General features: G+C 31.8%; 1 protein-coding gene across 1 annotated transcript in view; it reads right to left on the bottom strand.

The window, feature by feature from the left end:
• LOC108486614 (BEACH domain-containing protein B-like) overlaps nt 1–13,636 on the bottom strand; it is a 47,561-nt gene that overhangs the window by 19,436 nt on the left and 14,489 nt on the right. Inside the window, exons 3-11 of the mRNA XM_017790753.2 lie at nt 12,724–12,955; nt 11,916–12,062; nt 11,194–11,517; nt 10,150–10,372; nt 4,463–4,531; nt 3,312–3,749; nt 2,316–2,643; nt 787–1,242; nt 62–220 (exon numbers count right to left, since the gene is read on the bottom strand). Of these exons, the coding sequence (XP_017646242.1) occupies nt 62–220; nt 787–1,242; nt 2,316–2,643; nt 3,312–3,749; nt 4,463–4,531; nt 10,150–10,372; nt 11,194–11,517; nt 11,916–12,062; nt 12,724–12,955 (2,376 nt within the window). The remainder of the gene's footprint in view (nt 1–61; nt 221–786; nt 1,243–2,315; nt 2,644–3,311; nt 3,750–4,462; nt 4,532–10,149; nt 10,373–11,193; nt 11,518–11,915; nt 12,063–12,723; nt 12,956–13,636) is intronic.

Raw genomic sequence — 13,636 nt, 5'->3', positions numbered from 1 at the left:
AAATTTGAAAAAATGAAAAATTAAAAGATGAGCATCACAAAAGTGAGCGCAGGGAATATACCACTAGATCAGTCTGGAGTATATCCATCATTCCATTCAACAGATTAATAGACAGTTCAGCAAATCTTTGCTCCTTTTCCTTTATAAGATTGAAGGTCTCTAAATATTTTGAGCATACATATAACATTGCGTTGCGATCTTCTCCTGATAGTGATACAACCTAAACAAATGGGAAAATAAGAGGAACAAGTCTATTTATTAAGGAGTTAATAAGATAAAAGTACCATGTAGACCTCTATATTAGGAGTTAGATTGCATTTTGCCATTTTTATTTAAAAAATGAGCAAATTCATCACTGTATGTAAGATGAAAGAGCAAATTGACCATTTTGTTAAAAATTCCATCCATTTTTACTATTAAGTACTAATTTGGCTGATGGAACAACCAGATAATGACACTTGACATGTCATGTGTACCTCATGCTGACATAAAAGAATTGATTCAAGCAAAATGGATGGAACTTTTACTAGAAGAAATGGATGAAATTTTTGACATGGAGGGACTAATTTAAGCAACCGGATAGTAATACATCATCACTTAACAGTAGAAGTAGATGGAATTTTTAACAAGACCAATTTACTTTTTGATCTAATGTACAATGATCAATTTTCCCATTTTTTTAATAGAGAAAGAAAAAAGTAATTTGACCCCTAGGGGCCTTTATGGTACTTGATAATGATAATAATAACCAAAAAAAAAATATTTACAACAGCATCAAAAACATACCTTCATGAGGTCAAGAATGTATTTAAGAACATGATTTTTATAGCCTTCTTCCCAAAACAATTCAAACAAACAGTCAATGCAGGTAGAATCATGTAAAATTAAACTCTTAGCATCATCTGCTACTGAGAAAAATTCCTTAAAGATTTCCATGCATGTTTCCGTGCCTTCAATTATGAATATCTCACGTGAATCAAATCTTTGGAGACCATTAGACGGAAACCCTTCCAAATAATTATTATCAGTCACAAAGCTAATGTTGCTTGACTGTTTTGATTCTTGGGCCAAAATGCAAGCAACTTTAAGAACCCTGGAAACTGCATTGAGTGAGTTAAAAGAAGCAATAGTTTTCTCAACTGATTGCTGTAATATCTGAAGCAGACTTTTTGCGAGAACACTGGCAATCTCAGGGTTACAAGCACATTGTTCAAGAGCCTTTATTAAAGCAGACAATTCAGGCTGTCACAACATATAGTGAGGAAGTTAAAAGTTAAACAAACTCAGAAGCACAAAAATACAACCCTTTAGGTAAAAGTATTATGGAGGCTCTTTTACTAAGAGTAGGATTGCATTTTGCCCCATTTATTCAAAAAAATAGACAAATTAGTCCTTATATATTAGATCCAAGAGTAAATTGGTCTTTTCTATTAAAAATTTCATCCATATCTATTGTTAAAAACAGGTTTGGCTCATAAAATAACTATACAGTTATATATGACGTGCCAAGTGTACCTCATTCTGACATACATGAGTTAATTTTTAATAGTAGAAAGGGATTGAATTTTTAATAGAATAACCAGTTTGTTTTTTTATTTAACATACAGGGACTGATTTGTCTATTCTTTTAGTAGAGAGAGCAAAATGTAATCTGACTCCTAATACAACGGCCTTCATGGTACTTTTACTGACCCTTTATAACCTAATCAAGAATAAATCTTTTATATGTTACTGCTAGAAGTGTAAAACAAACTGGAACATTCATAGCATAACACATACAAGCACATATATGCAATGAAATTAAAGAGTAAATAAACATTTTGGTACCTGAACTTGGCTTTAAGATTCTAATTGGTACTATAAAGGGAATTTTTTTTGTCCAGTAAAGTACTTGAACTTGGCTTTAAGGTTCAATTTGGTACCTAAAATTTAATTTTGTCCGACTAGGTACTTGAACTTGTTTCTTGGTTCAAATTTGTACCTGAAACTATGAACTCAAGTTCAGGTACTAACTCGAATCAAAAAGCCAAGTTTGGGTACTTAATTGGACCAAAAAAACCTTAGATACCAATTCAAACATTGAAGCCAAGTTCAAGTACCAAAATGTATATTTACCCAAAATTAAACAATGAGTCAAACATCCAAATCATACTTCAATTAATACATAACCATATGATAGATATAAATTTAATTATTTACAATTTATATAACAAGGGCTAACTAGTAACTAGCTAAGAAATTATTTTTTTGATGAATGAAGTGCAATGAAGATCAATTGTTTCATAACTAATACCTTAGATATGACAACGACTTACCAAGTTATTGAGACTCCCATTAGATGTTGCTACTAACTCCACAAAAGTTATCACTTCTCTCTGAATAGTTCTAACCCCATTATCCTTTAGTTGAACAACATTGCTCCAACAAGAAGAGTACTTTTCAAGCTTTTCTAGAGACCCTTCATTGTATGTACTAATCTCTTTAAAAGGTTCCTCGAAAGCTGATCCTAAATAGAAAAAATTCTCAGAGAATATAAGGTCCCATATTCCGGCTTTGCGAAACACTTCGAGCAATGTAGGTGAAGAAGTAAGAATCTTTTTGAAGGCCTTGAGAACACAATGTTGCAAGGTATTGATGAAGACCCTCCAAGAAAAAGAAACAATGTGAAAGGTTATAGACTAGGAGATGAAAATAAAGCTAAAAAAAGAATAGAAGGTTAAAATATGCTATAAGTCCTTGTACTCTTCGTTTCTAAGAATCTAGTCTCTATACTTTTCAGATTTCAAAATTTAAGTCCAGCTATTAGTACTGTCAATTTTTTTATTAAAGTCAAGTTCATTACAATGTCAACAAATTTAACAAAACAGTATTAATAATTGAACCTAAATTTTGAAATTTGAAAAAGTACAATAACTAAATTCTAAAATTCTGAAAAGTATAGGAACTTATGACATATTTAAACGAAAATAGAATCATCGTTCGTAAGAGTCTGCATGTTGCTCAATACCCAGGGACAAATTTTACTTTACGGGAAGGGAGGCTAAGATAAAATTAAAAAAATTGGAAGAGCCAAAACTAAAAATTGTGTTAAAATGACTTAAATTAGTCAATTAATTTCTTCAAGAGGGCGTAAATGCAAATTTTCCATTTATTTAAAGAGCCAAAAGAGATTAAATTAAAATATCCAATTCACCAAAGCCTGAAAAGGCAATCATACCATTCAACCAAAGACCTACGCGCCCCCTTGGCTACGCCCCTATTAATACCGTAATAGAACTACAATAGAAAATAAAAACACAGAGAAACCTTACCATAAATGTCTTGGAAGTTCATTTTTATATGGACATGTCTTGATGGATGGGAAAACTACAAGCAAAACCTTTATGACCCATTTAATTGAAAGTTCACCATAAATTGAAGAAATTTGTTCATGATAAGATTTAACATCTTCTGGAGCAAGAAGGAATGAGCAAAGGACTTTGCTTAGCTTCACAATACAATCATTCCAAAGCTGAATACAAGAAGCCTTGTCAATTAAAGGAATAGAAGGCTCCATCAATGAACTATTAGCATTATCCTCATTTGTTAAGTATAAAATGGATGCTTGGTTGCCGTCTTGTTGCATAAAAGAATCCTTCATTTGTTGTTTGTACTCTTGAAGCATGAAAGCAGGTGAACAAAAGCCATTTGCAAATTTATGGACTCTTTCATTTTCACATAGGAATTGTAGGTTACTCACATTCTCAAAGCTGATTACTTGTTAAGGTCATTAATATGCGTTTCATGCACAATTGATAACACAAAAAGGTGAAAGTACCTAAGAGATACTATATCAAATTAGTCTTTGTTATTAAATGGATTAACTTAATCCCTATACTATTAATAGTATTAAAAGAATAAAATAAGTCTAAATTATAACAAAGTTAACATTTGTTGTATAAAAATTTTTTGATTTTTTTTTCAGTTCTAGTTCAATTCCAGATAAAAGATATCATTTGTTGAACCATAAAAACTTTAAAAATATTAACTTTGTTAAACAATAAATGATGTATTTTAAACAGTAAACGTTTATTCTAATTTGGTCTTATTTGATACTTTTAAATGGTACAGGGATTGCACATTTAATAATACAGAAGCTAATTTGATACAATTTCTATAATACAAGAATCTCCTAGATACTTTCACTATAAGATACTCTTTACAAAACTTTGGAGGAATCACAAAAACAAAATAGGTGTGCTGCATATTACTGCACTAAACATAAGATTTAAGATAGTATAGCATGGTAGCAAATATGCACTTATATAAGATATAATTGTATCTTCAAGGAGCGATATAATTCCAATTAGCATTCAAAAGATTAAGAAATTTCATTTTTCACACAGAAACAAGTAAAGCATTAACTTGCAAACAACAAAACCACACAAGATTTTGAATACAAGAAAAATGGTATATAGGATACACAGCTTCCCTAAGAACTTCTAATGAAAGAACATGGAGCTCAAAAATTTTCAACAATATATTTTTTTCTCTGCATATAAGTTAACCACCAGAATAAAAGATCAGGAAAGAGAAGTAGAAATAAAATATTCTGCTAAAATTTCAAGATTTAAATGCAGAATGCTTTAAATAAGGGTTAAAATCCACTCCATTATTTTCTCATCCATTAATATTCAATACAATGATCATCACCATTTAAATGTGTACGACCCATGTGAGATCCATCTATTAAATGTGAAAATCAACTTGTAATGGTGATTAAACATGTATTGAACATTTATGAATGAAAAAAGTAATGGAATAGAGCCAAACTCCTTTAATAGAGAGTAGAAACCTAATGCAAAATAAACTAATTGTACAATATAAATATGTGGAAATTTGGGGTTCTTATTCCAAGATTATTAGGATTTTGATAGACTAAACTGAAGGAATTTGGTTGACTAATTTGGAGAACTCTGTACAGCTAAATAAGATGACTTTGCACAGCTATTACATTCTTATGATTTTTCTTAATGGTATCAAAGCCATTTGGCTTTTTCAATTTAAGATTTTACCCATGTTTTGCTTTAGTTTGTTCACTTTGAAACAATTGACTGATACAATCCATTGCTCAAAAAAGTGTTGTTATGTTGAGCATTGGCAAGATTATCTGTTTTGAAGCCTCATACCACATGGCAGGTAATGTTTCATTTTTACAAGAATAAAATCCTTGTCACGAGAATTATAAAGTCAAAAGTGTCAATTGGTCACTTTCAAAAGTCATTAGCAATAGGAATTGAAAGATTTCAAGAGAGCTTTGAATAAAATTGTACTTCTCTTATTAACTAAAGAATTGAACTTAAATAGAGAAAAAAAGTCCTAATCCTAATTGGGAAAATAGTTCTCTTATTCTAATAAACTACTAAAACATAAAAAGAAAATAGTTCCCTTATTTTAGTAAACTACTAAAAGATAAAATAAAAATATTTCTAGAATATGAATAAAACTTATCTACCCAAATAAGATTTATCTACCTAAATAAATTTAAAATATATACATATTTCAACACCCTCCTTCAAGTTGGTGCATATATATCAATCATGCCCAACTTGCTTACAAGAAAATCAAAGCTTGTCTTAGAGAGTCCTTTGGTGAGTATGTCAGCAATCTGTTGTTTTGAAGGAACAAACGGCATGCACACTTGGCCTTCTTCAATCTTCTCCTTGATAAAGTGTCTAACAATCTCAACATGTTTAGTTCTATCATGTCGGACTAGGTTGTGAGCAATGCTAATGGCAGCTTTGCTATCACAGTACAACTTCATTGGTGAAATTATTGGTTTCCTCAGCTCTTCCATAATTCTTTTTAACCACACCATTTCACAAATTCATTGAGCCATTGATCTAAACTCAGCCTCTGCACCACTTCTTGCTACAACAGTTTGTTTTTTATGAGTAACATTGTTTTTTAACAACTTGAGTGAATCGTTCAAACCAAGCTCGAGGAGACTGCTTCAGACCGTATAAAGATTTCTTGAGTTTACATACTCGAGTTCCAAATTTTTCTTTAAAACCTGGAAGAGGATCCATGTAAACTTCTTCTTCAAGTTTTCCATTTAGGAAAGCATTCTTCACATATAGCTGCTGTAAAGACCAATCAAGATGAACAGCAATTGATAAAAGAACTCTGACGGAATTTAATTTGGCCACTGGAGCAAATGTTTCAAGATAATCTATCCCGTATGTTTGAGTGTACCCTTTTGCTACCAACCGGGCTTTGTATCTATCTAAAGATCCATCTGGTTTGAATTTGGTTGTGAACACCCATTTCTAGCCCACTATTTTTTTCCCTACAGGTAATTCCATTGTTTCCCATGTACCTGTTTTTTCAAAAGCACGTATCTCCTCTAAAATAGCCTCCTTCCACTCAGGAACCTGTAAAGCATCTTTCACATTTTTTGGTATTTGGACAGTATCGAGACACGAAACAAAGGTTGAGAATGTCGAAGATAAGGCTTTATAGGATATAAAGTTAGACATGGGATATATGACAATATTTCTAACACCTTTTCTTTTGGCAATTGGAATATCTAAATCAGAAAATTCATTGATTGGATTATGAGCTTTACCTGGACTTTTGACAGGATCTTGCGGGTCGGATTCTTGGTGATGAATCTGGTGGATTCCACTTTCTTGATTTCGATTTCTTCTTGAGTAAACAATTAACTCCTTTGTTTGTTCTTTATTTTCATGATCAGACTCTACACCTTCATCCTCCTTTTCATTAACATTAACATCATTAATTTTTGTGTTAATTATAAATTCGCCAAGTCACAAGGTTTCCCCAAACAAATGTACAGTATCCTGATGTAGATCTTCTGTCTGTTATTGAGCCTGCCCAATTTGCATCTGTATAAGCTTCAATTCCTCTTTGTTCGGATTTCTTGAAGAATAAGCCATTTCCCGGTGAACTCTTCAAGTATCTTAGAATTCGAAACACTGCTTCTTCATGTTCCTCCATTTAGGAAAACATTCTTCACATCTAGCTGCTGTAAAGACCAATCAAGATTAACAGCAATTGATAAAAGAACTCTGATGGAATTTAATTTGGCCACTGGAGTAAATGTTTCAAGATAATCTATCCCGTATGTTTGAGTGTACCCTTTTGCTAATAACTTCCTAGAATTGAATTGAAGTGTTCTTATGCATTATCAGTCCTGAATATATAAATACTACCTTGAAATTAATTTTGAAGCATGGAATTTGAACAAGGCCCATTTATCTTCCATAAGTAATAACTAGGTGATTTGGGTGTTTTTATCAACAAAGAATGCAAACCATCTTGCATCAATAATATTTGGAATCCGAAATGGTCCACGAATTTGACTATGGATGATTGAGAAAGGTTGAGATGGTTTGTATTATTGAAGAAGATAGGTGTTACAATTTGCCAAATAACAAAACTCACATGGGAAAGATTTTGGATTTTTATTGATGAACAATGATAGAAACAACTTAGACAAGTACATGAAATTTGGGTGTCCTAGATAAAAATGCCATAGAATTATCGCACCATCTTTATCAGGAAATGAAGATAAACTCGAAACATTGATAGTAGAGGAGGCAACATAATGAGTCTAAGCATTCTAAGGATCGTTAGCCCTAATTTGGTAGAGATCTCCAACTTCCTTAGTAATACCAATCGCCCTCCTCGAATCCAAATCCTAAAATAAGCAATGGGAGGAAAACCTAGCAGTACACTTTTAATCTCTAGTATGTTTACTAATTCACAGCAAGTTGCATGTTAACTTTGGAACCAAAAGGATAGATTGAAGTACTAATGTGTTGGACATGATCATATTCTGTTGAAATATGTATATATTTTAAATTTATTTGGGTAGATAAGTTTTATTCATATTCTAAAAATATTTTTATTTTATCTTTTAGTAGTTTACTAGAATAAGGAACTATTTTCTTTTTATGTTTTAGTAGTTTATTAGAATAAGGAACTATTTTCCCAATTAGGATTAGGACTTTTTTCTCTATTTAAGTTCAATTCTTTAGTTAATAAGAGAAGTACAATTTTATTCAAAGCTCTCTTAAAATCTTTCATGGTATCAGAGTTAGGTTAAAATCTTTAGTAACATCATGGTTAAAACAGCCTTCACTGGAGATAAGAGATCCAGCAATCAAACAGAGGAAGAAAGTTCTACAGTTGAAACAACTACCGAGAGTACAATGACTCAAGGGACAGAGGTGTCTCACCTTTCTTTTCAACTGACATCTCACAAGTTGAATGGCAAGAATTATCTGGAATGGTCGCAATCCGTAAAATTAGCAATTGATGGGCGTGGCAAGCTAGGTCATTTAAATGGAGAAGTTGAGCAACCACAGGTGGGTGATCCAAAGATGAGCAAGTGGAGGTCAGAAAATTCTATGGTAATTGCGTGGCTTATTAATTCCATGGAAGCTTCCATAGGTAAACATTTTCTTTTTCTCCCAATTGCTAAAGATGTTTGAGACGCTGTGAAAGACACCTATTCAGATTTAGAAAACGCTTCACAGATTTTTGAGTTAAAAATAAAACTGTGGAAAGCTAGGCAAGGGGAAAAAGAAGTTACTCTTTATTATAATGAGATGATGTCTCTTTGGCAAGAACTGGATCAGTGTTATAATGATGAATAGGAGTGTCCCGGAGATGGTGTAAAAGCTATGAAAAAAGAAGAGAATGAAAGAGCTTATTTGTTTCTGGCTGGTTTAAATAAAGAATTTGATGAAGTGAGATCTCAGATCCTAGGGAAAAAACCGTTTCCAAAACTTCGTGAGATTTTTTCTAAGGTTAGAAGAGAGGAGACAAGGAGAAAAGTAATGTTAAAGCCAGGGTTTGAAGCTAATGATGATAATTCTGCTCTTGTAACTATTAAAAATAATGATGATAGTGAAAAAAAGAAAATAGTTCCCTTATTCTAGTAAACTACTAAAAGATAAAATAAAAATATTTCTAGAATATGAATAAAACTTATCTACCCAAATAAGATTTATCTACCTAAATAAATTTAAAATATATACATATTTCAACAGTTATCTCCTAGAAAATGGGATTATTCATTAGAGTTCATCTGTAGATACTCCTAAACAAAATCTGATAGCTAAAAAGAAAAACAAACACCTTCTTAAGGTACCTGGATCCATTATGTTCAGTGGTAATGTTCCTAAACATTTTGGGGGTTGGGGGAACAAACTTAACTGCCACATATTTGATCTATAGACTGTCATCACGAACCTTGAAATTTGATGCCCCTTTCCACCAAACAGAGTTGTGACTAATATTCCATCCAAAGTCTTTGAATTTTAATCTATGTCCATGTTTCCTCTCATCAACAATGTACACTTGATCCAAAGTTAATCAAATGCATCTTTTTAGGGCACTCATCTCATCAAAAGGGTTACAATTGTTGTTGTCCCTTAACTAGGAAAATGTATAACACTATGGTTATAACCTTTGTGAAATATGTCTTATTATCCCAAAACTTCTATTTAGAGGGACAAATTACAAGGCCAAGAGAAATATCAATTTTGGTAAGGATAAAATTTTGAATATATAAGATACTGTAAAAGCTGTATTTTTTAACATTGAATCAAAATTTTAATAGATGAATTCACTACAGAAAGGCTAAAATAAAGGGATTTTGAGTGTGAATTTTCTTTCTTATTACACTCTACCTATGTCATATACAAGGCTGGAATTTCTTCATCTTAATTTCTCTTAGATATCTTTATGAATTCTTAAAAGTTTCTCTAAGAATTCTTCATGAATTCCTCATAATTTCTCTTAGAATTTCTAATACACCTTTTCACATTCCATGTATCTATGTTCGTTCACTAAATAACTAAAAGGTTTAGGTTTTAAATAACAAATAGAAGCAGACAAAAAGGAAAGAAAATTTAACCAGAACAAAAAAACACATGATAAGCTCAGTTATGTCATCAAGCGACCAAAAATAAGGTGAGGAGGAGATGCAGCTGATGGAAAATTAAAAGTAGGTGACTAGGAAACATTTTAGCTTTACCTCCTCAACAACAAAACCAAATAGAACTTACTGGTTCTAACGAGTAAGTTCAATAGAATATCAAGACACAAGTGAAAACCCTAAATAGTTTCACAAAGTACCTTGGCCCATCAGCATTTGAGTCACTCTTTAAAAGTAGCATATTAATTGGTGGAAGTGCAAGTCCATCCAATAGAACTTCAAGCCCTCCAATGCTTTTGAAATGATTTTGACCACGAGAATTATTAGAAAGTGCAACACAAAGGGTTCTCAAAGTCAAGCACTGCAGTGGCATATCTGTCCACTGTTCTTTCATGCTCAACCTTCTCATGACACGCATCAACTCTGAAAAACAAACAGTTTTGATGAACAAAAATAAATGCAAAGAATATATTAAGTTAGTTTCAGATTGAGAAACATTTCAACTAAAAACACAACTAAGATTATAATCATGGTGTAAGGTGGTAATCAAATAGTGGGTGAATCTTCAAGGCCCTAGGTTTCCGAATGCTGCCATCCTTTTAATACAGTGAGAGGGCTCCTTGAGGTTTAAGGATGGAGTCAACGTCAGAAAGCAATAAATAAAGTACATAACTCAATAACCCTCAGCAAATTCTAATTTAGGAAATTGAAAAAAAAAATGAGAGATGACAACATAATCAAACATGCCAACCAAGTTAGTCTTACACTCCCAAAATGAAGGTTAAATTGGGATGTCCAAGTGATTAATTAAAGTAATATGAATGCAACCAAACAAATTGAAATTATGGGAATCAAATTTTTTATAAGCAAGTTATAGCAAGCACACAAAATGTTTAAACAAGATAGAAATAATCAATGCTAGCAAGATAGCAACTAATGATGGAGAATATTGGAGAGGAGATCATACTAAGTCTAAAAGAACCCAAAAAAATTCATTCTTGAAGATATAAGCAAGCATAATCTAACAAATAATGAGAGCATGATATGTATAAAAAGAAGAGTACCAATTACCAATTATAAGGTTATTATTTTTCAATTTTTAGCATAACAAATAAACATATTACAGCCTCATGGTATCTTCTATTCTGTTGCTGTTCAAAGTAATATATGTTTTGCAGCCATAGAAAATGGTTCACGCATGTTACCAAGTTACATGAGATGATAAACAGAACCGCCTAACTTACCTACTAACCAATTAAGGCCACCGGCTTCCATCACTGAGACAATAGCCTTCTGATGCCAGTGTAGCCTTGTTTCAGAAAGAGAACCCTTTAAACTATTAGAAGAGTCAATTGAAGATGAAGCACCAGTTTCATAAGAACCTTCAGTAATATTGTACATCTGAGCTTTCTCATATATATTTGAATCTAAATCAATTAAGCTACATATGATTGACACCACATATACAAGTATTCGCTGTAAGAACTCTATTTTCTCTGTAAGAAAATTAGAAAAATTCTCATCAACAGAAAGTGAACCAGTCATTGTTTTGAGTTGGATAACTGCCCCTGGAATTACAAAAAAGAAAGAAAAAGAAAAAAAGGAATTCAGCAATAAAATTCAAACTCCCATTTAAGTTTAATTAGAAGTACAAATAAAAAAGGACAAGTTCGTGTCAGAATTAATGGGAAAAATTAGAATACAAAAAAGAATCAAATTGAAGAATTACTAATTAGAATAATACCCTGTTGAAAAAGATACATAATTAATACCAGTTAAGCCTCAAAACAATCCAAGACCTGATCGACAAGTTTTTACAAAATAGCAACATCACAAAAAATTTGACCACTACAGAAAACATTAGACCTCTAATGACATGCAATTGAATTTCAGTATCAGTACACTACAAACAAAAACTGACAGTATCTAAAGTAACAATACATAGGCCATTAATAAATTAATCAACCTTTCATTAGTGCTGTAAGTTTCTGAATTCCATCATAGTAGCTAAAAACTCTGCAATTATGCAGTGAACGAGCAATAATTTTTAAAGCATACAAAATAGGTAACCCTTCGGAAGTGATTATGAAGCTTATAGTTGCTGCAGGAAGGTCTGTTGTTGTGCGTCCCGCACTAGTATTTACTGGATTCATAATGAAAAGAACAAAGAAAATAAAATTACCTATTAGACATTTATACTAGATAATAAATCAAAATATAAGAAAAGAGAATCATAAAAATGAGAGAATTAAGAGAGCATACAACCGTTTCCACCCATAATAATCTCCAGTAACAATGTCTTTTGATTGATAGTATTTTGAAAAATAAACAGTCAATGTTTTCCAATAAAGGACATAACAATAGTGTGATAACATAAATAGGAGTTCTAGCAATTACAAGGGATATCCTATAAAACTACAAAGAACAAACAAAATTTTAATCAATTATCACATTAAAAAATTATTATCAGAAAATTTATCACATTAAAAAATAAAACTTTAAACTGAACTAGTTTTTTTTTCTTTAAACTGAACTAGTTCTTAACAAAGTTTAGGTTGCATATAAAATTTTATATTTTTAAGTATAGCTAACATTTTTTTTTCTTCCTCAAAGAACAAAGGTTTTAAAATGTAGAAGTTTTTCCCCATTCTAATTCAATTTCCAATTTTTTTTCTTTTTTCCTATAAATGTGATAAAAGTAAGTCCTTCCTACCAACAAGTAATCAGCCCAAATGAATGAAAGCAACTTCCTCAAAAGATAAACATCAACTTACTCTCAGAGACCAAAGTGGTTATTTGCATAATCTCTTCAGTCAAAGTCAAGATTATCTCAGAAGGATGCCCAGCAAAACAACCAACAATATCATTACCACTTGTAGAATTCTCTCCAGGTTGAATAGCCGTTGAGGCAGCCTCTGGCAATTGGCCATATTTAACAGGCTCCCAATTCTTGAATACTATCAGAAACTGCTTGAGGAAAACATGAAACAACCTTTTTTTTTCCTCCTAAAGTCATGCAAATTGGGGAGGCAAGACATGAATATAGAAAACTGAAGATAATTTCATCAATAAATATAAACCTTAAAGATGAACGTTAATATTTTGGCATAAATATTTCAATAATAAGTTACTATTTTTATAAATATGAGCATACATGTAAAAGACCTAAATTCCAGGAGGGAAAAAGAATAAACCAGAAAAGCAATTGCTCAAAACTGATGAGAGGTCAACTAAAGTGAGAAAACACCTAAAAGACCTAGTAAAATTATTTCCAAGCATCACCTAAGAGCCTTTAAAATTGTGAATTGTATACTCTGTGAGTAGTTAAGAATACTACAATAATACTAAACAATCATGAATGAACTTCCCATGCTTGAAGGTTCAAGACAGGTTTCCTCTCTAAATCTTTTACCTTTAGCATAATGACCACACTCCATTTTAGAGGTGATCATGGGCGAAGCAGGTCGGGTTGGGCCGGCCCATATAAATTTTAGGCCCATCTACTAGGCCCTGCCCTACCAAATATGGGCCTAAAATTTTGCCCAAGCCCCGCTCGAAATAAAATTACTAAGCGAGCCCGGCCCGGCCATTATATTAAATTTTTTATTTCATTAAATAAAAAGGTTTTAAAATATAATAAATCAAATATATTTAAAAACATAAAACAAATATTAAAACAAATAAAAA

This window comes from Gossypium arboreum, chromosome 6 (genome assembly GCF_025698485.1).
Source record: "Gossypium arboreum isolate Shixiya-1 chromosome 6, ASM2569848v2, whole genome shotgun sequence".
In the NCBI taxonomy this organism is placed as follows: Eukaryota; Viridiplantae; Streptophyta; class Magnoliopsida; order Malvales; family Malvaceae; genus Gossypium; species Gossypium arboreum.
Note: the sequence above shows the minus strand (reverse complement) of the source record. Positions and strands in the feature narration are given on the sequence as shown.